General features: G+C 57.1%; 1 protein-coding gene across 2 annotated transcripts in view; it reads left to right on the forward strand.

The window, feature by feature from the left end:
• PDE2A (phosphodiesterase 2A) overlaps positions 1-27,236 on the forward strand; it is a 358,875-nt gene that overhangs the window by 297,408 nt on the left and 34,231 nt on the right. For both annotated transcript variants that reach the window (XM_084626204.1, XM_084626205.1), the window contains 7 exons: positions 3,501-3,660; positions 4,575-4,627; positions 9,852-9,926; positions 12,735-12,776; positions 16,148-16,216; positions 22,130-22,260; positions 26,166-26,277. In XM_084626204.1, the coding sequence (XP_084482330.1) occupies positions 3,501-3,660; positions 4,575-4,627; positions 9,852-9,926; positions 12,735-12,776; positions 16,148-16,216; positions 22,130-22,260; positions 26,166-26,277 (642 nt within the window). The remainder of the gene's footprint in view (positions 1-3,500; positions 3,661-4,574; positions 4,628-9,851; positions 9,927-12,734; positions 12,777-16,147; positions 16,217-22,129; positions 22,261-26,165; positions 26,278-27,236) is intronic.

Consider the following 27,236-nt stretch of genomic DNA (forward strand, 5'->3'; position numbering starts at 1 on the left):
AACAGATGCTTGTGAGTTCTTGGTACTGTCTTGACTTGGCTAAAAAATGGATGAGAAGTCACTACTGCATTCACCTCCAGAGCCCTGACTGATCCAGAAAAATCTTATTCTGTCATTGAGCAAGAAGCTCTGGCAGGTTTCTGGGCAGTAAGACATGTCAGAACCTACCTTTGGGGTCGGAGATTTAGCTGAATATCTGATCACAAACCTCTTTCAGCTTTACTCACCATGCAAGGTTCTGGTTGAACAACTCTTAAGAATTGCCAAATGAGCCACCTAACTAACGGACTCTGATTTCCAGACAGTGTGTTTTCCAGGAGCCAGTGACTCCACTGCAGATTGTTCCTCTCGCCTGCCCTTATCGTGAGGGTGCAATAGAGAAAGCAGATGAAGAGATTGCCATTGCACTAGTCTCTGCTACAACTCCAGGAGTGATCAGTCTCAGAGTGGGCAACAGCCATGAGAGAAGACAAGGTACTTTAGGACCTAAAGAGTTACGTAGTCAATGGATGGACTTGTAAGACGATGACATCAGAACACTTGCAACCATATAGACACATATCATGTGAGCTGTCCTTTGTAAATGAATGGAAGTTGAGACTTGACCCATCTTCTTGTGCCTATACTTCTGAGAGAAGGAATGCTTCATTTGGCACTTGAAGGACATCTGGGGAGGAGTCAAACCGACAAGGGTGACAAGACTTCTGGTGGCCAATGTTGGACAATCAGGTTGAGGAAATAATCCAGGATTGCCTGGCTTGTGCTATGAGTGAGAAGTCACGGAGAATCTTCAACATCCCTCTCACACCAGTTAACTATCCCAACTGTCCATGGGAGAAACTGGCTCTCGACATAATGGGACCATTTGAAGATCAGCCTGGTACACAAAGGTTTCTCCTAGTCCTGGAAAACTATCATTCAACATGAACATGGCTGGAAGTTCTGTTCGCTGGAAAGGTGACCTCTGAAATAGTGAATAAGCTCATGTCCTCAGTTTTCACCCAAGAAGCGTTTCCCAAGGAGTTCGTAATGGACAGTGGAATGCAGTTGACTTCTGCTGATATGCTACACTAGGTCTGTAGCAATGGTATTGAGCACAAACTGGTTTCTTTATACCAGTGGTCCCCAGACTTTTCAGTGTCACACCCCCCTTACACCTGTCCACACGCACACACTCTGAGTTGGGAGCGGGGCCATGGCTCCCAAGGGGGGGGGGGGAAATGCAGACAGGGGTAAGGGGGCTGAGGCTGAGGCCGCAGCTGGGGGTGGGTCAGGGGGTGGGGCCAGGAATGGAGCTGCAGCCAGGGATGAAGGCTGGGGGCTGGGAGCGGGGCTGGGGCCAGGTGCGGAGCCAGGTGCAGAGTCGGGGTCGAGGCTGGGCACGGGGCTGGGCACCAGGGCTGCATCTAGGGGAAGGACCAGAGCAGAGCTGGGAGCGGAGCGGGGCTGGGTGGCACTCCCTTCTCACCCCCAGATGGGGCTGGCCCGGACCCCCCCACTAGGGAGGAACACCCCACAGTTTGGGGACCTCTGCTTTATATCATCCGAGAGCTAATGGTCTAGTCGAGGGAATGAACAGATTGGTGCAAGAAAGTTTGCAGCTTAGTTACAAGTGAGACCGTGAAAGGAAGCTTTGCATGCAATGTTGTTTGCTTCAGGGCCACCCCGCATGCAACAAAGGAGTATCACCCTTTCATCTATTAAGAGGATGCAAGATAAATTCACGACTTACTACCTGTCAAGGGCCTGCGTGTTCTCTTTTTTCAACCAAATCCTCCCTTGCAGCTAGTCGCGAAAGTGTTAAGAGCACACAGGAGAAATACAGGCAGTGCGGAGCTCAGAAGAACGGTGCTAAACCTCACAAATTTCAAACTGGAGAGTTTGTTCGTGTGAAGCTGCCATTCAGAGGCAGAAGAAGGGCGTTCAAGATGTGTGTGTCCTTTGCAGATAACAGAACCCCGAGCAGATTCGGATGGATTAATGGATGGAAAGAAATGGAACATTTCAAGGTTGTCGGCAGCTTCTCCGCCAGCAGCTGGAGAAGAGAATGCTAATTTCCACCCTGGACCAGAGAACCCCAATGTGCTAATGGGCAATGTATAGCATTTGGGAATTGCTCCATTGCCCAGTCTTGGTCCTGCTTCTCCATGTACTAGGAGAAGTGTGAGACAAAGGAGACTGCCTGAAATGGGGGAGGGATAGCTCAGTGGTTTGAGCATTGGCCTGCTGAACCCAGGGTTGAGAGTTCAATCCTTGAGGGGGCCATTTATGGATCGGGGCAAAAATTGGGGATTGGTCCTGCTTTGAGCAGGGGGTTGGACTAGATGACCTCCTGAGGTCCCTTCCAACCCTGATATTCTATTATTCTAAGATTGGAAAACTTTGTTGCTGGTCTCAATGGCAGTTTGAAGTCTGACAGTGGTTGTTCTGAAGGGGAAGGGTGTGTTGTATCTAGCTAGGAGCAGATCTCTACCCTGGTTTGTAAGTCAGTTTCTAGGTGGTTCCTGGAGCTTTGAGTCCAGGAGCGACAATTCCCAGGATGCACCAGCGGAGAGGAAAGAGGAGAAGGAAGAATGTGAGCTCTGTGAAAGAGAGGGGAATAAACCTTGTCTTTTGTGGTTCTCTAGCTTTCTGAGACTTCCTCAAAGGGGTTCGGGGACAAAAGACCATATCTCACTCTGTGTGTGTGTGTGTTGTGTGTTGTGTGTACAGCTTCTAGCACAATAAGGGTCTGGCTTTTGTTGGGGATTCTAGGTGCTTCTTTAATATAAAAAATAATAACAGTGGATTTATTACAACAGCAATTTAAGGAAGGAGACGACTATCTTGTCTTATTATTTAAAAGGGACAAGAATAAAAACCTTTAAGGAAACTGTTTTCTCATACTGGGTTTAATTCTCAGCCCTAGTGGGGCAGATCTACCTGGCAAGGTGAATTCACTTCTCAGTATCTAATCTAATCTAAGCCACCGTAGTTCTAAAGTGCCTCTCACCTCGGTATCCAGACACACAGCATCTGTCAGCTCCCGGATCCCCAAAAGCTGGTTCACTTTCTGTTCCAGCCGCCTGGTTCTCCTCACTATGGTGGAGTCCATCCCTTCCTTGCTCCAGAATGTCCCCCAGGCTCTACCCCCTCCTCTTTCCATCACCCCCGGACTGAGACCCTGAAGTTCCCCCAGGAGCTGGTCCTAGGCTGGTGGTCTGGAATGAGGGCATGGCCGTATGCAGGCCACTTGGGCATGTGAGTGGGAACTGGACCATGTCCAGGCAGGGGAAGGTTTACATGGGGTTTGAGGCTTGACGCTGTTTTCTCTCCCCATCCTCGTGGCTAGGAAAGAGAACAGCCTGACCCGAGCTCTGTGCGTAACCAGCCCTGCCCAGTGTATGGTGCACAGAATAAGCCCCTAACGGATGGGAAGGGGGCCGGGTTCCAGGAGGAATGGGAACAGCTCCCCTCCGCTGACCCCTTCCCCCCCTCCCCCACCTGCTTGTGCCTTGCAGGTCCTGGTGGCATACCGGCGTGTCCAAACCCTCCAGAAGCTGCAGCCCTGGCCCCAGGTCAGCCTGTCCACCAGCTCGTCCCAGAATTCCCTGGCCAAGACCGAGAGGGCAACGCACAGCGGCTACAGCGACCTGGACCGCAAGATCTTGCAGCTGTGCGGTAAGCGGGGGACAGCTCTTTCCAGCTCGAGAGGGGCCTGAGCACTGAGGGGGACTGGCAGACACCACAGAGCAGGGGCCCCCTTCTCTAGAGCTGCCAGCGCCCACGTATGGGGTCGTTGCCATTGGCACGTGGCCCAGGCTGCATCCAGGGACCGGGGCATGGAGGAGTCGCTCTGGTGGACGGGACCTGGGGCTAGTCAGGCCCAGCTGCCCCGGAGCAGCAGCCCAGTCCCTGTGTGATATTGAGCACCCTGGAGCTGTGGGGAGTGGGGGGTTGGACAGATGCAGTCTCGGCCATCAAGGATCTGCCCACCCTACAGAGACATTTGCCCCCTGGCCCTTTCCCACCTGGGGCTGTCCGGTGATTGGAGCCCAGACTGCTAGATTCCAAGGCCCAATCTAGCTGTATTTGGACTTGATGTGAAAGGAGGCAAGTACTGGGCCCTGATTCCTGGCTCTGCCCCTGTGGCTAGGAGATAGTGGGCTAGTTCTTGCCTCGCTCGGTGACTTGGTTTCCCCTGGCTTCTGACACTGAGCGGCCTCCCGGGGCAGAGGAGAGAATGAACAAATTGGTGCCCAGGTCTCTGTGAGTGTCAGGCAGGTGGGGAAGCCTGTGGCCTGACTCAGCCTGGCAGCTCCCACCACGCCACAGGGAGCAGGAGCGCCAAGAACTGACCATCCTCTGGCTGGTGGGAGATGAATGGTGGAGGGGACGGGGCAGCGGAGGGGAGTCACCAGCAAGACCGTTACGGTGCCGGACTTTCCGGAATGGCCAGTGCCCAGCCTGGCGAGCTGGTTCCGGCTGGGTTAGCTAGTTATGCTACCTGGCTTCCCGGGCAGGTGCTGCAGGGTCTCTGGCTTAACTCCCTCCCGCCAGCCCATCACACCAGCCAACGCTCGTTGCTTTTGCAGGGGAGCTGTACGACCTCGACGCGGCTTCGCTCCAGCTGAAGGTCATTAACTATGTAAGTACCTGGGTGCTTTGCTTTCACTGCGACGGACCTCCCGGGGAGGGAACGTTCTGCCCCATCCGCCTCGCAGGGAAACCCAGGGCAGCCTTGCTATTGACCTCAGCGGGGCAGCGGAGCGTGGCCTTGCTTTGCCCGTGACTTAGTGTTGCCGGAGTGTTTCTAGCGCTGGGCAGGTGTTAGCTGCTCCCTGCAGAGCGTCTTGCACACAGCCGGCCTGTGCAGGGGCCGGACAGAGCGGGGAGGTTCGCAGCACAGCAGAATAAAGAGGAAGAGACAGTGGCGTCTGTTTTATTTGTCAGCGTTTCTAGTGCGCTCGGTGCCTGAGCAAAGGGGTTGGATTGAGTGCCCCGCCCAGACCCAGCAGCTGTGTTTAATTTAATGCCCCCCCCGGTCCCTGTTCTCACCCTTTCGATTGCAAAGCAACCTCCTGAACTATGTCCAAGGTGTCATCACTAGGCTTCAGAGTGAACAACTTGCTGAGCTGCCTTCGAGGAAGCAGCTCACACCTCTCCCTTCTCTGGGAAGGATTTAGTTCACATTTGGGCATGTTCAGAAGCTTTTATTTTCTGCTGATGCCTCTTGCCCATACAATTGAAGGTGGTGCTAGAATGCTGCCGGTAGCCTGCAGCTGTCCTACCTCCAGGGGTGGCTTGGTGAGATCTCACAAGATATCAGGTGGGGTCAGTCCAGGTACAGCTGGGTGCTTGAGGCGGGAGCGCTGGCAGTTCATGGAGCAGAGCATCAGACATGATGTTGGGGGCTGCTGGTTGCGGTACAGGGGCCTTGCACAGCCACGGCAGGGAGGTGCTTTGTTGTTTATGGGGACCTGGAGCAGCACTGGGGGGATGCTGGGTTAGGTATGTGGAGCTGGCGCAATGTTGGGAGACAATGAGTGGGTACGGGGACCTGGCGCTGTGGGCAGGGGGACCGGGTTGGGTACGGGGACCTGGCGCGGTGGGCAGGGGGAGCCAGGTTGGGTACGGGGACCTGGCGCGGTGGGCAGGGGGAGCCAGGTTGGGTACGGGGACCTGGCGCGGTGGGCAGGGGGACCGGGTTGGATACGGGGACCTGGTGCAGTGGGCAGGGGGAGCCGGGTTGGGTACGGGGACCAGACATAGTTTCCAGGGGGGAGTGTGGTATATGGAGGGGGGGGCATGTTGGGTACAGGGAGCTGGCTGGGTTGGATGCAGGGACCTGGCCTGGTGTCCGGGGTGTGATGGGGGAGCCAGGTTGGGTTCAGGGAGCCGGCCTGGTGCTAAGACCCAGCAGGGTGCTGGCGATGCCGAAAATAATCCTGAGGTCCCAATTACCCCTGGTTATTCATGATCTTGGCCAGCTCAGATAATCATGCCCTGCTCCCCTAAATTCCCTCAGGGGATGTGCGGCCCTTTACCGTGCCTAGCAGCCGTTAGGTGGTGTTGCTGTGAGCTGTTTAACAGTGGCTAGGCTGCGCCCCAGAGGCAGCTGCATTCCTACGGTGTCTGGAGCCTACCCGGGATAGGAGGGGCTGTATCCATATTGCAGATGCTAATCACTGCTATGAGAGTTCAACATACAGACGGCTTCTGGCCTTGAATAAAAGGAGCAGGCCAGATGGCTCTGCAGGAGCCAGGCAGGGAGCGGAGCTGGTGGCGAGAGGCCAGGCCGGGCCGTGATTTGCCGCAGGGGCTGCCCTAGGACAATGTGTGCCAGTCTCTTCCCTCTCAGTCGTAACCGATTCCTATCTCCGCGCACCCTGGGGCAGGCTGGGCACCCTGGGCCCAAAGAGCTGAAGACATTTCTGTAACCCTGTAATCACCCACCAGTGTGAACCATCATTAAACCTGCTTCGGGGTTTGCTTAGTCCCATGGCACGTACCCTGTTAAAAACCCTTTGAACCTTTTATTAAAGGTACAGAAAGACGGGAAAACAGTTCCCGCGTTAGCAGTGTGAAGTATGAAGCGAGGCTATAGTTTTAACACCGTCCCTTGTCCCCTTTTGCTGGATCAAGTTGTTAGGAGGGACCCCGTTTGACAGTCTCAGGAATGGTGCCTGTTTTTGGGCAGGTCTGATCCCATTTCCTAGGAGGCACAACGAGACAAACACACACAAAAGAGGGAGAGAAAAGAACAGCAGAGAGAGAAAATGCAGCTTCTGCCTCGGGTGTTGACTTTCGCTGCTGGAAAAACTCAGGCCTGGCACTCAGTTGTATCAGGTGCGCTGAGACCTGGCAAAATTGGCCCAGCGTCGCGCTCTGGGGCATTGCTTTTCGCTGCCTCTTTCTGGTCATAGGCTTGCAAGCCTTGTTGCAAAATACAATTTTGGCCGGCTAAGCCAGGCTGTGATTAGACAGAAGGGAAAAGGAGCGGGGGCGGGCACGTCCAGGGAAAGAGAAACTCAGTACGATAATGAGAAATGGTGAGAGGGAGGGAGTGGTAGCTAAGGGTTAGAGCAGAGGGTGTCAGGAAGGGGGATTTGTGCGTTCTATCCCTTGCTCTGGGAGGGAGAGCAGCCTAGGGGTTAGAGCCGGGTTTGGGGGCATTAGGACTCCTGGGTTCTCATACCTGGCCAAGTCACTGCCCTGTGCCTCAGTTTCCCCAGGTGTACAGTGGGGAGAACAGCAGCTCATGGGGGGGCACGAGGATTAGCTAGTGCTGTGAGATCAAGGTCAGTGTGTGTTATTAAGCATAGATCCATAAGCCAAATGGGAAAAAGGCTCCGAGCATCCATGTGGGCGTTAAAGCGGCATAATTATCCCCATGCCAACAAGCCTGCAGGCACCAGGGTGCAAGGCTGGGAAGGTGGAGCCCTGTCCGATTCAGTCAGCACTGAAAAAGCAGAGGCAGGTGATCTGTTCCCCCGAGGCCGCTGGTGCGTGTCTGCCGCTGGGTTGGCAGGGAGATCAAAACGAGAGCTGTTAAGGCTGGGCCAGTCGACAGACCCAGCGACAGACCCAGCTAGGCTTCCGGAGTGCTAGGTGGCAACCTGCACCGGTCAGGGCTGGAGTGGTGGTCGTGAGGTCTAGTGGGCAAGGCACTGGACCGGGAGTCAGGAAACCTGGGTTCTGCTCCCCACTCAGATGCTGGGTGACCTAGGGAAAGTCATGTCCCCTCCCCTGTGCCTCAGTTTCCCCTCCCACATTGTGTCTGTCTGACTCTTTAGACTGCAAGGTCTTTGGGGTGAGGACACTGTCTCCCACTACGTGTCTGTCCAGCGCCTGCCGCAATGGGGCTCAGATCTGGGTTGGAGCCCTTGGTGCTACTGTAGAATCCGTAATAATAATGGCTGTCCACACAGGCGAGCTGCACCCCCAGGGCCCTCCATGAGCTGATGACCCCAGTGCTGTAACTGGATCCCCCCCCATTCCAGCCCAGGCTGGCCGTTTGGCGAGCCCCAGCCCTCGGGGCAGGCTCAGCATCGAGATGGGGGCCAGTTCTCATCACAGACAAAGCCCCCCTTGGGAGCAGGGCTGGCCCCTCGTCAGAAAGGGAGGAGTGAGAAGTGGGCACTGGGAGGCTCCGGCCGTAGGAAAGGGGATACAGGACCGCTCGCCTCTGTCCCCCCAGCCTGGCGTCAGCAGATGTTAGCAGCACCTGATGGCTCTTCTGCAGCTAATGGGAAAGGGTGGGTGGTGTCGACAGGCAGCCCCTTGGCTGGCTGCCTCAGCAGAGACCCCAAACACAGGAGGCACAGGGAGGGCTCTCTTCTGTGCCCTGGAGCTTGGACGCGTCAGCGGTGCCCATGCCGTATCCTGCTTCTGTGGGTGATCCGCTTACCCTGGGCTTGGGTTGGCCCTGTGGGGAGGGGAGTTTGGGTTGGCACGGGCGTCAGGGGAGAAGCTTGTGTCAGTTGGAAGGTGGGCACTGGGGTGCGGACAGTGCCACCCTAGAGAGGAGCAACTGGAATACAAGCATTGAAAAAAATGTCTCTGTCCCAGCGGCCAACAGGTCAACCCCCATTCTAGTGAGCACAGTCCCTGGGTCTGGACAAAGCCCAAAGACTCAAAGCTGGGCTCCAAACCTCTCCTCTTGTGAGTCGGTCAGACTCTGAGCTCTGTACACAGCCCTGGCTCTGGCAAACCATCCCTTGGCATCCATCCAGGGGTCTTGGCCAGTGGTTCAGGAGGGGGAGCTGGGAATTGTCCCCATGAGGCAGGACTCTGCCCTATGAGGTGGTAAGCGGGGTTTAACCATGTGCTAGTTACCCCATGTCTGCGGAACACACCTCATCCTCCTCGCCTAGCCGGGTCCTTCACAGAGCCAGCTCACGAGCTGATCTGACAGTGGGTCCCGTTCTCTGTTTACACACATCGGCTCCGGTGGAGTTCTTCCAGATTCACACCACTGGGACGGAGGTGACGTGCGCACGCTGCCCCGGCTTAAGTTGGTTGAGTGCAGCTGGGGCAGACACTAATTTCAGTGTCGGGCTGGGTCTGTTGGTTTAGCTTGTGCCTCTGCATTCCCCAAATCAAGCTAACCTGAGACAAGCCAGGGCAAACCTGACCGAGTACAGCAGAGAACTGGGCCTCCCGGCTGTGCCCTCTGGAGTCTGCTTTGCCGAGCGCATCTTGCAGCTGGCTTGTGTTGGCACAGGCGTCTGGGGAGGAGTTTGTGTCAGTGGGACGGGGGGCTTTGGGGTGCGGGGAAGCACGGTGATGCTGGATCTGCTTCCCCAGCCACCCTGGAGAGGTGCTACTGGAGTCTGAGCGTTGGAAGTGATGGTTTCCCTCTCTCTGGGGGAGCCCAGTGACTCTTCAGTCTGCGCTCTAAGTCTCTAGTCTTGTGCAAAAGAGAATGGAAGCTCTGCTCTCCATTAAAACCCTCCTCTGCTTTCCTAGGCCCCTTTATCTCCCACTGTGCGTCTTTCTCTGCCTGGAGCCTGCTCAGCAGCCAGGTGTCACTTTTTGGGAGACAGGATTCCTGGGTTCTCGTCCTCCCTCTGCCACTGACTCCCTGTGTGACGTTGGGCAAGTCACTTAGAACACTGTGCCTCAGTTTCCCCACCTGTAGCCAGGGCAGGATGACACTTCACCTTTGTAAGCACAAGTGCCAGGTGGTGGGTGAGACTGATGGGCCCCCATCAAGCAGCCTGGCTCAGCTAAGCTACCCAACATTTGGGCTGCAGATCTCAGCGGAACGGGCTGGCGGGTGTGTCCCAGGGCTCCCTGCCTGCTCTAAAGAGGGTCTCTCTGCATCTCTAACCACTGCCTCCCTCTCTCTCTCGCTCTCTCTTCCCCAGCTGAAGCAGGAGACCCAGTCCCCCTGCTGCTGCCTCCTGCTGGTCTCGGAAGATAACCACCAGCTCTTCTGCCAGGTGGGTGGTACCGCAGCCCAACATGGGCCGCATCTGTCATGGGAGGAGTCCAGAACTTGCCCTCGGGAACAGCCATGATACAAGTAAACTCAGCTCCCCAGCTTGGAGCACAGACGGGGCCTTCTGCACAGCGGGAGGGAGGCAGGGTTCCTGGGGCTTGGGGCGTCCTCGCCTACTCCAGAAGAAACCCATCCCCATGAAATAAATCCGTGTGCCCATCTGCCCATCGCTGTCCATGCTGCTCTGCTGAGAGGTGCTTTCCTTTCCCCATGCTTCCTCCTGCATCCCCATCCTCCCCTGTCCCGTCGGGGCCGGTTCCAGCAGGGTGCTCCCGGGATGTCACTAGGTGTCGAGAGTGCTCAGCACCTCGCAGGATCAGGTCTGGAGGGTCTCTGGGGCAGGGGCCTGACTCCCCCTCATACCCGTGTGGTACGGGGGCCAGGTCGGTGACCCCAGCAGAGGCGCTGTGGAGGCATGCTGTTTGAGCAGCAGAGGAGTTGGGCCCGGGTCCCTCTGCTGGCAACTCTGCCCTGTTCGTAGGGCACCGGGAACGCGGCTGGTGCTGTGGAGCAGAGCCAGCCGAAAACCGGCCCTTCCCGCGTGCCACAAATTTTGAAATTAAAGCAAAAAAATTCATCCTAAATGGGGACACAAAGGTCAAAAGTGTATCAATTTCACAGGAAGGAAAGAAAGAAAAGAAATCTGTTTGGGGGGAAACACCATTGTGTGGCTGGCTCCTCGGGCAGCCTGGGGCGCTGGAGAGCTGGAGCCAGGGAGGTGGGCAGCCCACCCTGCTGGGGAGCGGCAGAGCCTGGAAGCCCTGGCTTGGTGGCCACCTGCCAGGTGAGCCGCGGTGATGCTGGGGAGCCCAAAAGGGCGACCGGTGGCAGAAGATTAAGGAGGTTTCCACCTGGAGCTTGCCTGGAGCCTGTTGACAGATGCGTTGAAATCAACAAATTCCCACGGAACCTTTCGGTTTTGATGACCTGGCCTTTCCCGAAGGAAAACTGCCTGGAATTGCCAGGGATCCAGCCCCCCTCCACCCAGCGGGGACTGAGCCACAAGAAAGGTCCCACGGTTCATGCTCATTTCTCGTAGGAGGTGGGGGGAATCTTATCAGGACAGTTTTAGAGTCAGAGAGTTCAAGGACCAGATCATCCAGTGTGTCCTCCTGTCTGTCACAGGCCACCAGCCTCACCCAGCACCCATGCGCGATACCCAAGCCGAAATGAGCCCAAAGCGAATGAGACCCACAGGAGACTAGACCGTGATGTACCACAGGCAGTGACCCTATCATGGGGTCCACTCACCCCTCGGGCGCCTCCTCCTGGTGGCTCTGGGAATTAGCTCTTTCCAGGTGCTGCGCCCTCCTCTGGCCGTCTCGCCTCCCATCCTGCCTCGCCCTGCGGCCCCTCTCGCCCCAGGAGCTGCTGCTTCCTGTTGGTGACGTGCCCCCACCCCTTCCTGGCCAGGTCACTATTACCCTCCTCTTCCAGGGTATCGGAGTCCTTCAGGGCAAACTGTCCCCAGCAGTCTGCTCTCTGCTGTCTGGTCTGCGCCACTTCCCCAGGGGCTGTTAGGGGAGCCGGGGCCCACCCTCTGCTCCAGGTTCCAGCTCAGGGCCCTCTCCTCAGCAGCCAAGCTCTGCCTTGCCCTGTACTCTGCTGCCTTCCCTTTCCCCTGAGCCTTCCCTACCTCTCTGGCTCTCCCCCTGCGCTGGGCTTGCCGGCCCAAACTCCCTCCTCCCAGGGGCGGCTGCAGACTCCTTCCCTGCCATCCCTTCTGCTCTCAGCTCCTGGGCTTTAGCCAGGCCCCTCCTGTTCCTGTCCAGCTTAGCTTCATTTAATCAACTCCTGCTCCCTGCATCCTCCCCCAGGTGCAGCCCAGGGAGTTAATTGGCTCACCTGGCCACCTTAACCCCTTCAAACCTTGTGGGGGGTGCACAACCCATCCCAGACCTGCACCCACATGCTGCGGAGGAAGGTAGAAAAACCCCAAGGTCCCTGCCAGTCTGACCAGAGGGCCAATTCCTTCCCAATCCCACACGTGGCGATCAGTTAGACCCCGAGCATGCAGGGCAGCCATGCACCTGAGAGAGAGAGAGTACCCGGTGCCACCTCAGCGCCCTGGCCCTCCCCGTCCTATGTCCCACCTCCGGCTGTGGCCATCCCTCATGCTTCAGAGGAAGGAGATTAAATAAACCCCCCCAGAATACACATGGGGCAAAAAAAATCCCTTCCTGACCCCTGAAACCCTGAACCATGAGCTTTAGGAACATACATAAAAACCAGCCCAGCAAAGATGCTGAGATGGGCACAAATGATCCTGTTGCAACACAGCCCAGGGCCGGTTTGTCTCAGCGTCACTCAGCGGTGGGATGTCGTCTGGCCACGATGCACGTTGGTTTGCCCTGGAAGACCAACTCCAAAAGGGGGTGACCTTAAGGGTCATGTCACCCCTACAGTGGGTCTGATTCGAGTCGATTCTCTCCCCTCCCACCCCACCCATCCTACAGGAGCATTCCCTGTGTTAGAATCCTGCCTAGGGACTTTTCTCCTTTCGCTCCGGGGGCAGAGACCTGAGCTTCGGGAGCAGGACGACCTGGATTCTGTTCCCGCTGCTGCTACAAAGTTCCAAGCTCACCCATCCTCAGCAGCTTTCACAGATACAATCAGGTCTCGGCGAATTAGACCCTACTGTATAAAGGGTTTAAATCCTCTCTCAGCTCCTGTTCCGTGGCCGGGGTTTTCCAGAGCACCGATTCCTCAGCTCCCTGGCCCTCATCTCTGTGTTTCTTGTTTCCTCCAGGTCGTGGGAGATAAAGTGCTGGAAGAGGAGATCAGCTTCCCTGTAAGTCGTTACATGTTCTCTGTCGCTCAGCAGCAAAGCTTGGCCCTGAATTCCAGACCTCCTGGGGTTTAAATCAGCCCTGCTCCAGAGATGAAGCTAGCCATTGGGATGTGCAAACCGTGACAGTCCTCATGCTTCCAGGCATAGACAGCTCCCCAGCTGGGGTCAGGAAGGAATTCCTGGAGTAGGGTGGCACATTTACAGTGTGTGTGATGAGGAGAGAGGGGACCTGGACCACCAAGTGTGGATGCAGAGCTAAAGTTTGGGAGTGCTCAGATCTGGGTGTTTGCCTCAGCCCCATCCTGAGCTGTGAGTCTATGAGCACTTTTAGCCCTGGCCACATTCGGTCCGACCCTAGAGGAGCCATCGACTTCTCCAGCTGTGGCAGCTCCTATGGCCTCTTATTATAGACCTGAGACACGACCACTGACTGCCTGTGTTCTTGCTTGTTGATTGACGGCGTCCAGTGACACCAGCCAGCAAGTGGGAACATCCGATCTGGAACCATGTTGAACTCCCCCGGGAGAGCAGCTGCAGCCTGGAGGAGTCTGGGCTCCAGCTCCCTTCCCAGGCCACGTGTCAGGAAGCCGGTAAACACAGGCTTCGTTTTGTTAGCGCAGGGGCTGCTTCCGTTCTCACCCCTTGGCTCCAGGACGTCCCCTCCTCTTTCCCCAAGGCTTTATCCAGGTAAATCCATTTTAAAGCCAACCAGAAAACATCTGGAGAGCAGCCAGCAACTCTGGCAGGGCACGCTGCAGCCCAGCTGCTGGGGAACGCTTCCATCGACAGATGTTACAGTCCAGATGTTCAGCACCTATCTCAATGGAGCTGCCCCGATTTACACCAGCTGAGATTCCGGCCCTTAGCTCTGTTAATCGTTCCTCATAAGGCGATCCTTCCGGCCTTGCCGCCACCCTAGACATCCAGCCAACGGGCGGAACGAGCCTGTCCTGGGAATATCCCCTCCTCCGTCTCCAAGAGGAATGGAGTGGTCTACCTTGGGAAAGCTCGAAAGGAGACCATCCCCAAAGAATCCATCCCACGTCTTCCGTGGAGCCCTGTGCATGCTGGGCCAGGAATTTGGGGGTGCACGGATGCCTGCAGGGGGCAGACTTGGGCGAACGTTTCCAAAAGCACCGTAAGAAACTTAGGCTCTGCATTGCCGTTTTCAAAAGTGACGCACATTTAGGAGCACAAAAGCCTATTGGCTTTAAATGATCATGAAGCTAGTGAAGTACCTAGACCAGCGGTTTTCATCTGGTGGGGAGCACACCCAACTTCCTAGACAGGTGCGTTGAGCCTTCCCTCTCACTCCTGGGGTCGCAGTGCCACTCACTCCAATTAGGCCAGGCCATCCCAGAGGGGCAGCTGGGCCAAAGTGGAGTGGGTAGCATTGCGACCTGGGGCTCGGTGTCACAACGCCGCTCAGGTATGGCCCAGCCCTCCCTCCATCTGATGGAGCAGCAACCAGGTCAAATGTGAGTGAGTGCCCGCAGGGTCCACTCGAATTGGGGCCAGCCACCCCTGTGTAGCGATCTTCGATGCCGAAACGGAGAAATCCTGCCCGGAAAATGCTGGGGCTATTAAGGTCTGTGCTCTGGAAAGGATTCCCAGCCTAGGCACAGCTAGGGAGCAGGATCAAAGGGCTGACTTATCTCCACTGGAATCAATGTACAAACAGCCCCAGTTCCATCACCATTACATTGGAAAGGTCCATTTTGTAGTGTGTGGGGGAGAAGGGTGTGGTTGAGAAGCCCTGCCCCTAGCCCACTGAGTCTGCTGGACCTGATCTCTGCTCAGTGCGAGACTTTCCCACAGAGCAAGCCCTCGGTGAGTATTTAAGCAGCTCACCCATCGCCTGGGACATGATCAATAGGCCGCTTGCCTGCCAGGAACTCTCGCGAGAGCCCAGTCAGTGCCAGCCCGCAGATCCCTTAGCTAGATAATAATGCGACCAGCCGAGCAGCGGTGTCTGTGGAAGGGTAAGAGCCGTTTGTGACACGTGTAGATCTCAGCACCCGCTCTCTTGATTTCTGCCTCATCTTCTTGTCTGCCACTTCCCTGTTCGGGGTTGGCCACTGTTCTAGCCTCCTTCCAAAACGCACGGTCGTACCCCGGGCTGTCGTGCCGCCTGGCCTCTCTGAGATCCGGTCCACGTACCGCGTCTTTGATCTCCCCCTTGGTCGCCTTCTCGCCAGTCCGCGCCAGAGCCATCCCGATGCTATACCTCTCCCGCCCCCGCTAGGGATGCTCGTACCTTATCCCCCGTCTTCTCCGACGAAAAGATTCAGAAGCACGTTGAGGCTTCGATAGGTGTTTCCATGTCGCCGTGTCTCACGTTGTGGGGCGCAGTCCAGAGCAGGGCGAGGCTGTGTCACCTCCGGCATGTGCCACTCTGCCGGCTGGGAGCGCCCCAGCCCGGTTACAGGACAGACAGTGAAACGGCCTCTCACTGGCCCGGATTGCTCCCCAGAACGTGATGCCGGATGCCTCCATTACTGAAGGTGAGACAAATCCCCAGCGCAGCCGCCTTCGAGTGGAGCAGGATTGGCCATCGGCAGCTCCCCCCCAGATCCTTAATCCAAAGCGAAGGGGGCCAGATTCGTCTCCGGTGAAACTTTGCTAGCTGCAGTGGAGCTAAAGCCAGGGATGCGACTGGCCCGGTGCGTGGGGAGGCTGGTTGGTGGTGGATGAAAAAGGCCGTTGCAGCCGTATTGCAAGGGTAGGAATTGATGGGCACGTCAGACTGGTGCTGAAGGGTACTGCATGGACTGGGGGACTGTGGACAGGCCCTAGGCCGCAAGTCACTGGTTTGTCTGTGTCCCACTTGCTGATCCCATCAAGCGGCTGCCTATGTGGCAGGAGTTTGGTGGGTCTCAGCCCGCTCTCCAGTGGGCCGGGGCCCACGCTGCCATATTGCTGTAGTGGTCTGTGTGTGCTGTGGTGCTCAGTGGAGGGGCCAAGCTCTGGAAGGGCTTGGAGACTCAGCTGTCCTCTTCCCATAAATAGTGGCCGCTCCAGGTCAAGATTGTGGGGCATGGAGACTCAGCCGTCCCCTCCACAACTGATGAGTCCAGGCCAGGACTTAGGGAGATCACAGGCCGCAAAGGCTGTGTTAGCCTGGGAGCTGGGGAGAGCCAGAGGGCCCCTCTGTGTCCAGCTGCTTCCTCTTGATATGGCCTCCCCCCAAGCCCTGCCTGTCCTCTTGCACCCACGTCCCGGGAGCTGGGCGGAGGAGCTGGCTGTGCCGCTGCTCCCAAAAAAACCGCTGGCGGCTGCGCCCGGGCTCCTGCGGGATGCGACTTCACCCGCGAGCCAACCTTCCTCTTCCTCGGCCCACCAGCTCCTGACTCTCGTCTCTTTGCCTGCAGCTGATGTTTGGGCGTCTGGGGCAGGTGGTGGAGGAGAAGAAATCCATCACGCTACAGGACATCAGCCTGGTACGTAGCTGGGCTGCCCCCAGGCCGGGGGTCCCATGGGGAGGGGCCAGCCACGTGGCCAGAATGGGAGGATGGGCATGCAGGCCTTGGGCGGACAAGGGGGAGAATGTACTCACCACTCTTGGATGTCCCTCGGACGCTACCGCGGTGGGCACGGTATAAATGCAAAAGGCTGACGCTGTGATGTCTGAGCGCCGGGGGTGGACAGGAGCGGGCCGAGTGTGTAGGAACTCCTCTCGCAGCTGCAGGCCAGCCTCCATAGCCTACCTTATACACCTCGGGACAAAGCATGCAGGCCGTGCATACAGGGTGCGGGACTCTCTCCTGGGAAGCAGGGACTCAAAAAACCCCACTGGGGGTCGTGGTGGATAATCAGCTGAACAGGTGCTCCCAGTGTGGCGGTGTGGCCAGAGAGGCTATTTGACCTCTGTGTTCGGCTCCGGTGCGGGAATGCTGTGTCCAGTTCTGGTGTCCATAGTTCAAGAAGGATGTTGACGAATTGCAGAGGTTTGGATCAGAGCCCCAGGAATAATGAAAAGATTGGAAAACCTGCCTGGTCGCGAGAGACTCAAGATGCTCGACCTACATAGGTTATCCAAGAGAAGGTTAAGGGGTGACTTGATCACAGTTTATAAGTAACTACACAGGGAACTGAAATAGGGCAATGGGCTCTTCAGTCTAGCAGAGAAAGGTCGGACACGATGCACTAGCTGGAAGTTGCAGCCAGACAAATTCAGACTGGAAATAAGGTACCTTTTTACCAGTGAGGGCAATTAACCATTGGAACAAGTCATGCCAGACGTGGCCTCACTGGCCATTTTTTACTCCGGATGGGATGTTCGGTCACAGCTCTTGGACTTCGAAGCAGGAATTAATTCAGGGAAGTTGGCCTGTGTCCTGCAGAAGGTCAGACTAGATGATCACTGGAGGGCTTTATAATCTCCGAATGCCCGGGGTGGCTGTCCTAGAGATGAATCATAGAATCATAGAATATCAGGGTTGGAAGGGACCCCAGAAGGTCATCTAGTCCAACCCCCTGCTCGAAGCAGGACCAATTCCCAGTTAAATCATCCCAGCCAGGGCTTTGTCAAGCCTGACCTTAAAAACCTCTAAGGAAGGAGATTCTACCACCTCCCTAGGTAACGTATTCCAGTGTTTCACCACCCTCTTAGTGAAAAAGTTTTTCCTAATATCCAATCTAAACCTCCCCCACTGCAACTTGAGACCATTACTCCTCGTTCTGTCATCTGCTACCATTGAGAACAGTCTAGAGCCATCCTCTTTGGAACCCCCTTTCAGGTAGTTGAAAGCAGCTATCAAATCCCCCCTCATTCTTCTCTTCTGCAGGCTAAACAATCCCAGCTCCCTCAGCCTCTCCTCATAAGTCATGTGTTCCAGACCCCTAATCATTTTTGTTGCCCTTCGCTGGACTCTCTCCAATTTATCCACATCCTTCTTGCAGTGTGGGGCCCAAAACTGGACACAGTACTCCAGATGAGGCCTCACCAATGTTGAATGACCTGAAGGCTGAGCCGACAGCTCCACCAGAGGGAGGGGCCGGGTCGGCGCTGGGGTGTGATCTGTCAGTCGTGTGGGACAGCGCTGAGATCCATCACTCATGCAGACATAGGCCCAGCCAGGTTCTGTAGACCTAGGGGACTGGGGGCCAGGCCTTGCAGCAGCTGGGTCTAGGGGGCTCCTCGTAGGTCATTTTCCCCACCTCTCGTCCGTGATCCTGTAACGCAGTGGGCAGTGATGACTGGCTGAGCCCGATCACAGCCGGATCCAGCAGCCAGCCGCATGCAGCACTAATGCAGCCATGAGTCTGCCTGCCTGCTGGCTGGCAGAGAGCCCCAGTGCCTCCCATGACAGGCCTCTGATGGCACCTAATGTCTGTGTCGTTGTGGGGAAGAGCTGCCTCCCACTCTGGTCACAACCCATCCCGTCTCGTCAGTTCCCCGAAACCCTATAGTCCCCGCAGTAGGAGCTGCTTCCAAACCCCGCCTTGCAGGGCTGGGGGGATCTCCCTGCTGAAGAACCCTGGCTTGGCATCCTGGCTCTGGTGGGGACTAGTAAACCGAGTTTGTTAGGTCTCAGCCTATTCATCCCATTCTCGGGCTGTAGGGTGCAGTGTGGCCAGAAGGCTCGTCTCAGGGAGCCCAGGGCTGGAACGGTGGGGTACTGCAGGCTGGGTCTAAAGTGCATCGGCAGAGCTGGGGGGGATCCCAGGGCTGGAATGGCGGGGGGCTGCAGGCTGGGATTGAGGTGCACTGGGAAAGCCGGGGGAGGAGTAGCCCAGCGCTGGATCGTCAGGGGTGGTCAGGATGCCCCTGGTACAATCCAGGAGTTCAGAGCGAGCAGCTGCTCCTCCTGCAGCGACTCTGTGCTGGGGACAGAGGTTCGTTAGCGAACGCTCTGTTCCCAGGCAAGGCCTGGGCTCGTGTGGCTGGGAGTAGCCACCGTTGGACACTGAAGTGGAGGAAATGCCCAGCTAGCTCCATGGAGAGTGATCAGAGCTGGGGAACTGACCCACAGGGAATGGGTGTCGCAGTTCAGTATGTGTGAGGGGTCAGCCTGGGGCCAGATCCAAATTCAGGGCTGGGCTGGAAACAGATCCCTGAGTTCCTCCTGGAACGAACAATCCCTGAGTGGCTCAGCTCAGAGCGTGCTGGATCTGAGCACCCAGGTGTCCGGACGGTGAATGGATCTTTAGTGGACCCTTTGTGCACGATCTCTCCTGCACTGGGAACCACAGCTGAGCGACACAGCTGGTCTTCCAGACCTTGGGCAAGTCACTTAGTCTCTCTGTGTCTCGTTTCCCCCTGTGTGAAATGGGGACGATGCTTTTCTGCCTTGTGCTCAGATACTCCTGTGAGGGGGGTGTGAAAATGCCAGTGCAGGCTCTGTCTGGGTCCTACAAGGATGATTGATCTCTTGCACACAAGAGGCTGTTTGCTGTCACCACTGCTGAGAAATAATAACAACTCCCCCAGAAGCCAGGCACCCACTCAGAGCCAGTTGAGCATTTGCCCCAGGGTCAGCTGCAGACTCTGCCCTGGCACGTGCTGCAGTCATGAGCCAGCACGCAGGGTCAGGGAAGTTATTTATCTGTGCCGCCCAAGCAATCCATCACCTCTCCTTGGGTAGAAAGGCAGTTTGAAAGTCTGAAGGGAGCGAAATAAGTGTAAATACGGTTTGGGAAGGTGGAAGGACTGAGGTTGCTGCTTGGGAACCTGGCTGACAGGCTGCCTGCGGCTGCGTGAGAGGCGTTGGTGGCTGTCAGCCCAGTCACTAGTGGAAGAGCGCCCCCATCGCAAAAAACGGGGCTCTATTTGGAGCTTCTAGGTGGCAGTACAGGGCCTCTGACACACAGCCTAGCAGTTCTGATGCCAGCCAGCAGAGGGCCTCTCCGGACTCAACCAACTCATTGCATTATTGTGTTACCCTTCCTGTTCCTACTGTTGTGTTCTCTGTTTAATAGATAAGGGCTTGGCGTGTTTGGTTTTTTAAAGAATATAAGCGAAAATGCCAATCCCCTCTCGGGCAGTGCCACTCACTCACTGGCTGGCAAGACAGAGATAAGCATTTTGTTCCTGCCCTCAGTGGCCGGCGAAGGAGCTAAGGATTTACTCCCGAAAGGATAAACAGAAGGGCTGTGCAGCCCAGCAGCAAAGGGGTAAACAGCTGTTCAGACTGACTCGGAGCAGAAAATCCTAGAGGCTTATTTTGGGCCCAGGAGCTCAGTGGTATGAACATCCCAGGCCAAGCTTGCAGTCAGTAACCGGCTGTTGAGTCTGCTCTCCAGTTAACTCTCTCTCTGCTTCTCGTTCTCCTTGAGAAGCCGTTTGTGACAGATCCACATCGCCAGCTTACCCCCGTGGCAGCAGCGTAGGGAACAGACAGTTCCACTCGTCCCTGTGCCCCCGCTGCTCCGAGCGAGGCTAGAGATGGGGATCAGAGAAAGCAGCCGCCTGGCTGTTACCAGTGGGTGGCTGCTCAGCCATCGATGTGGAATGAATTAATAATGTTAATACCTAGCTCTGGTATAGAGCACTGTCTTCCACAGGATGCAAAGGGCTTTAGTAGCATCATCACTGTTTTATAGATGGGGAAACTGAGGTTCAGAGCGGCGTGGTGCCTGGCTGAAGATGACCCAGCCAGCCAGTGTTGCCACTGCAGTGCTGTATCCACTAGGCCATGTTGCCTCCCAGTTAGGGCATCAGTTCACAGAATCATAGAATATCAGGGTTGGAAGGGACCTCAGGAGGTCATCTAGTCCAACCCCCTGCTCAAAGCAGGACCAATCCCCAATTTTTGCCCCAGATCCCTAAATGGCCCCCTCAAGAATTGAACTCACAACCCTGGGTTTAGCAGGCCAATGCTCAAACCATGAGTTTTGCCTCCCCCCGGTTCTCAGTTTGGGTTTGCAAATGGGTGTCAAGGACTCGTGGCCCCCTGGCCCTTTCCCTGTTGCTAATTGGGTGGGTGGTTGCAGCCGGATGTGGGAGACACGGTCACACATGTAGCTAGGGTGTTACCTTTGTGTGTCTCACAGTACCTAAACCCTGCGCCCTTTCTCTGTGTCTACATCTAGGAACAAAGCACGCAGGCCACACGTACGGGACGGGGGACTCTATCCTGGGAAGCAGTGACTCTGACAAAGATTTGGGGATGGTGGTGGCTCATGGGCTGAACATAAATGAGACCCTGGGGTGCATAAACTGGGGAATCTCGAGCAGGAGCAGCGAGGTTATTGTACCTCTGTGTTTGGCACTGTTGTGACCGCTGCTGGAATCCTGGGTCCAGTTCTGGTGCCCGCAGTTCAAGGAGGAGGTTGGCAAATTAGAGGTTCAGAGAAGAGCCAGGAGAGTGATGAAAGGATCAGAAAATGAATAGTGCTAGACGTAAAGAGCTCAATTGACTTAGCTTAACAAAGAGAAGGTTAAAGGGTGACTTGATTCGTCTATAAGTACTCACACGGGGAGCAAATATATAACAATGGGCTCTTCCATCTGGCAGAGAAAGGTCGCACCCGATCCCATGGCTGGAAGTTGAACCTAGACAAATTCAGGCTGGAAATAAGGTGTCAATTGTGAACGTTCAGAGTAATTAAGCACTGGAACAATTTCCCAAGGGTCGGGGTGGATTCTCCGCCACTGGACATGTTTAAATCAAGATTGGATGGTTGTCGAAAAGACCTGCCCTAGGAGTTGTTGTGGGGCAGTTCTCCGGCCAACTGAGTGATCACAGTGGTCCCTTCTGGCCATGAGTTCTATCAATGAATGAATTGCTCCATGCCCGCTGCCCTCCCCTGCCCCACGTCGTGACACTCACCCCGGCCTGACCCTCCCGTGCCCCACGTCCTGACCCTCACCCCAGCCTGACCCTTCCGTGCCCCACATCCTGACCCTCACCCCCGCCTGACCCTTCTCTGCGACCCCCTGACCCTCACCCCCATCTGACCCTCTCCTGCCCTACATCCTGACCCTCACCCCGGCCTGACCCTCCCATGCCCCACGTCCTGACCCTCACCCCGGCCTGACCCTCCCGTGCCCCACGTCCTGACCCTCACCCCTTTCTGACCCTCCCGCACCCACATCCTGAACCTCACCTCAGCCTGACCCTCCCCTGCTCCACGTCCTGAGCCTCACCCCGGCCTGACCCTCCCGTGCCCCATGTCCTGACCCTCTCCCCGGCCTGACCTTCCCCTGCCCCACGTCCTGATCCTCACCCCCGCCTGACCCTCCCGTGCCCCACGTCCTGATCTTCACCCCCGCCTTACCCTTCCCTGCGACCCCCTGATGCTCACCCCCATCTGACCCTCCCCTGCCCCACATCCAGACCCCCACGCCTATCTGACCCTCCCCTGCCGCACGTCCTGACCCTCACCCTGGTCTGATCTTCTCTCCCCAGGAGGAACACAAGCAGCTTCACAACATGCTGGGATTCGAGGTCACCTCCATGCTGTGCGTGCCGGTCATTAGCCGGGCCACCTCCCAGGTGGTGGCCTTAGCCTGCACTTTCAACAAGCTGGGAGGAGAGAGGTGAGTCGGAGGCTCCTGGGGAGGCTGCTCCCTGGGCGCTGACAGCGGCTCCGCTCCTCACGGCTGGGCCGGGGCCCCTTCGCTGCGCCTTTGCGCGGAGCTGTGCTGACGGGACACAGATTACGGGCTGGGCCGGAGCCCAGAGCAGAGCCTGGCCCCGAGCACCTGGCAGGCTCCAGCTCTGGTCCCCGTGCACCGACCGGTCAGCATCGCTCCGTCACCTCACTGCCGCGCCATCTCTCCCGGCCTGTGCTGGTGGCCCCTGGGCTTGATGGCTGTGAGCCCAGCTGCCTGCAGAGGAGGGCTCCTGGCTGGGGGGGACCAGCTGGCGGTTTCAGGCGGCCTCTGCCGCTCAGGCGTGGGGTTCTGGCAGGCCACCCTGGTCGCCAGCACGGTGGCCCGGCTCCTGCAAACTACACGTCCCAGCATGCACTGTGCTCCACCTGAATCCAAACAGAAGGGCACGCTGGCACTTTGCATGCTGGGCCTTGGAGTTTTTATGGCTGCACCTTTGCATGTAAGACCATGTTGGCCGTGTTCTTCTCTGTTGTGAACTCCTGGGGCTGCCGGAAGGGAGCTAGGGGGCTCCTGTAGCTGGGGGGCTGCCCTTGGCCCCCCGGTCTAATGCAGGATCGCTATGGGGGGAAGTCATCCGTTCCAGGGAGTGCTGTACGGAGGGGGATGGGGTAAAATGGGGCCCAGCCTTGGCTACCTCTCCGCCTAGCACTCCCCTGGACCCCGAACTGTTCAGGGGAGATCCCAGTGCATTCTGGGGCACTAGGACCAGGTGATGCCTCCCCTCCCACCGCCCCGCCATGAGGCCTTGGGGAAAGCTGCCAAGATCAGCCAGAAACTCCAAGCTGTGGGTGCAAGGCAGGGTCCTCGGGCCATTCAGAGAACTTGCTGGCACCAGCCCCTCCCTTCCCCTGCAGATCCTTCCCCTCCGCATCTCCCCACTCCTGTGTCTCCTCTCCTGCCCCATCCTCCTCGCCCCCTTCCCTTCCCATTTAGCTGATACCTCCTTAACAACCCCTCAAAAACACCCCATGGCACTGACATGCTGTTTGCTGCCATCCCTTAGCTGGTTTGTCCTACCCTTCCCCCATCCCGGGTCTATCAAGATTGTCAGCTCTTCGGGACAGGGACCATCTGCTGCTCACTGTATACAGCTCCTAGCGCAGAGGGGCTGAGCTTTCAACTGGCCCTGCAGCAATAACCCTGGCTAGGAACTTCCCCCAGCCAAACCCCTCTGTCTTAGCCTTGTTCAGTACCAACGCTGGCCCAGAGCTCTCTGGCGATCTTGGTGATTTGCTCTTGGCCATGAGTTACAGTGCAGGAACCACCATCAATGCACTTAGCCGTGTGCAACTTGCAGACCCTCGCCACCTCGTTCACCCTCCATCACGCCTCCCAGGACAGACAGCCCTTCCCTGCAGGGGGAACGCTTGCTTGGGAGCCAGGTGGGTAGGAGACAGGCGAGCCTGTCTAAAGCTGTGTCACGGAGTCCCCGGGCGATGCTCTGGAACTGCTCCCCATGAAGCCAGTCAGGACTCTGGGGCAGTCGCCTTTCTGTGAGCAGCCTGTCTTCAGGACACACAGCTCACACAGCTTCCACCTTCCTGGGTCTGACCTCAGAGCATTCAGCATCCTCTGCCCCTCCGTGCGCTTCCCCCCAGCGAGTCCGCTCAGGCGGGGCTCCTGGGGAAGCCAGGGGGTCCTGCACCCCAACTTCGCAGTCAGACGTGACTCTCAGCCAGCCAGTAACACAGAAGGTTTATTAGACGACAGGAACGTGGTCTAAAACAGAGCTTGCAGGTGCAGAGAACGGGACCCCTCAGCTGGGTCCATTTTGGGGGGCAGTGAGCCAGACAACCATGTCTGCACTTCACTCCATGTCCCAGCCAGCCCCAAACTGAAAACTCCCTCCAGCCCCTCCTCCTCTGGGCTTTGTTCCTTTCCTGGGCCAGGTGGTCACCTGATTCCTTTGTTCTCCAACCCTTCAGCTTTCACCTTGCAGGGGGGGAAGGGCCCAGGCCATCAGTTGCCAGGAAACAGGGTGTTGGCCATTTTCTGTGTCCAGACCCCTGCACACAGGTGTCCTCTAGGGCTCTGCAATGATCATACACCCTTACCCCACCACCTAGATACTTAAGAACTGCATAGGGGAAACTGAGGCACCCCCACAATATTCGGAGGAAACATTAAGAACAGGCCCACTTCGTCACAAGCTGCGCCACCAATTCAGAAGTTCTTGGGGGAGGATTGCTGGGGGGGCCCCCAGACCCGGTCCCCACTCACCCCCATCCTCCTCCCTCAAGGACCCCGGGTCTGTCTTGCCCGGGGAGCCTCCCTGTCTCACCCGCCCAGTGCATGAGCTGGTGCCGCTAGGAGCCGAGCTCTTGGCAGACCTCCTGCACCAGGCCGTACGGAGACAGACTCCCCGTGCGCCGGCAGGCGAAACTGGAGTGTGCTGGGGTGCAACTCCGCTTGCCGCCATTTGGCCTGGCCACTCCTCCATCAGTGTGGCAGCCGTAGCGGGACCGCTGGCCTGAGGTCGGACGGAGCCGCTGCTTCAGAGCAGCCTGGCTTTGTGGCCTGTGGAATGCTGAGCAGGTGCGAAAACCTCGGGGGAGCATTCTGCCACCCCACTGATTGGTGCCACTGGTCCAGAGGGAATCGAGCTGTCTTGAGATTGTGTAGCTGCTTCGAGGGACATTAATTAGAGCATTTGGCTGGTGTAGGGAGGGACTTGGGACTTCATTGCCTTGGGCTGTAGCTTCAGATACTGGAGGCAGAAAATTAATAGTGGGGAAGAGTGGAGGGGATTGGACTGGGGTCTTTAAGACCAGGAAGGATGGAATGAAAACCCAGCAGTCTCTCCTTCACCCCGTGAGAGGAGACCAAGGGCTCACTCGATGGAGTGAGCCGGAACATACATGTAACCCTAGCACCAGGCAAAGAAGCTCTCCATTGAGCACTGCATTGTTAACTGGTGGAACTCACTGCAGCAGGGGGCTGTGTTGCCAGATGCCCCCATGGCACATGGATGCAAAAAAGCTCCCACTCAGAATGGTGTCGTGTTCAGCTGCATGTTCCAGTGACAACACAAGGGGAAGGACACTGCAGAATTGTGCCCTGGGCCTTTACTGCCTGGTGCTTGGGACCCAAACAGGTGTAGGACAGAGGGAAGAGGTATGCTGATGATCAAAGCCTTCAGCGTCCATGCCAGGTTTGGGCGCTGTCCGAGCCAAGCACCAGCTCCAATTAAAGGTGCAGTAAAGGGTTCCCCAATCCACAGGCACAGAATCCCCCTCACTGGGTAATTCATTTCCTGAAACTTGGATTCAGAGCTTAATAATAACAGAGCAAAGCCCCGTCCCCACTGCTTGGCTGGCTGGCAGCGTGCCTGACTCAGCTCAGCCTTCACCAGGCCTCTCTTATTCAGCTGCCCCGAGCCCTCCTTCTCTGATCCCGCCAGTACCCCTGCCACCGTTTCATGGGCGAGGCCCGGTCCAGGTCAGGGTTTTGGGAAGGGGACAGGAGCAGATGAGGGCAAATCCCGGTTGACCTGAGCTGAGGCCTGATAGACTGTGTAGTAATCTTCACCCCAACCCTGCTGCGAGGTGGGTCAGTAGCCTCATTCCTGTCCTACAGCTGGGGAAACCGAGGCAGGGCAGGGGAGCTGGGCCTCGGAGCAGCGCATTGCGATCGTCCAGGAGAGAGGAGGGGAATGCGTGGTGCACTGGGGAACAGCTGCCATGTCCTGCCTCAGAGGTGGCTGCATGTCAGTGAGGTGGATCTCCTCTGGACAGGCAGCACCGGCAGGCTCCCTGGCTGAGCAGCATTGGCCGCAGGAGCCGCCGCCCGCCGTCCCTGTTCTGACCGTGCCGCTCTTCTCGCCTCAGCTACACGGAGGCCGACGAGCACAGAATCCAGCACTGCTTCTGCTACACCTCCACCGTCCTGACCAGCACACTGGCCTTCCAGAAGGAGCAGAAGCTGAAGTGCGAGTGCCAGGTAAGGGGGCAGCTCGCTCGCTTATTACGCACGGCCGCAGGGGCGTAACAGGCTGTGCCATGCGGCGGCTGCAGCCGTGCGTATGGGGAGGGGCAGCTGGCTACATCCACCTCTCGGTGGTGGTGGGGTGGCTGGACTGAGTGTCCATGCGCCGTGGGAGCGCCATGGGGCATCGAGTGGAGGTGCTGGGGCATCGCTGCACTGGGAATGCAGAGGGAATGGGGCAAGGCAGGCATTTGAGAGGGGGTTGAACCGGGCACCCACAGCAGGCTGTTCCCCAACCCTCAACCCCCTGCCAGCGTGGGGCTAGACCCCTGGGCTTTGAGCTCCACAGTGCAGGCCTCACAACTTCAGCTACGGGAGAAATTCCGCTGGCTGGTAGCAGTAGCTGGCCCTTATCCGCCGTGTTGGCCAACTTCTAGAGAGGCCTGCTCTATGGAGGAGGGTTCTCTGAAGCCAGGATCCCCTCTGGAAAAGCCTGCAAGGCTGTCAGACTGTCTCCAGCATTGTCATGCTGCGGGGCCCATAACGCCCCCTCTCCCGGAGGCCAGGGTGGAGAGCAGGTCGCTGTGTTGTTGGGAGGATGTTTCACAGGTCTCCGTGTAAACTCAGGGCTGATTGTCCTATAGGCCAGGAAAGGCAGGACCAGTCCCACACATTTTGGGGGGATCCCCATCCTGATGATTGGGAGCTTCCCCTTGCTGGACATGTGGGGTTACCTACATGTGTACCCCATTAGCTGTACACTTTCCTTGGCCATATCTAAGCACCTGGCAGACATGAAGAGATGAAAGTTCTACCTGTGAAGTAGAGAAGCCTTGCCCCCAGTTTACAGTTGGGGAAACTGAGGCAAGGAGGATGAAGTGACTTATCCCAGGACTGACAATGCATGCAGGGTAGAGCCAGGAACTGTCCCCAGATCTCAAGTCCGATCCTAAACCACAAGGGAATCAGCCTCT

The sequence above is a fragment of the Lepidochelys olivacea genome (assembly GCF_965140295.1).
Source record: "Lepidochelys olivacea isolate rLepOli2 genome assembly, chromosome: 1".
NCBI classification, from domain to species: Eukaryota; Metazoa; Chordata; order Testudines; family Cheloniidae; genus Lepidochelys; species Lepidochelys olivacea.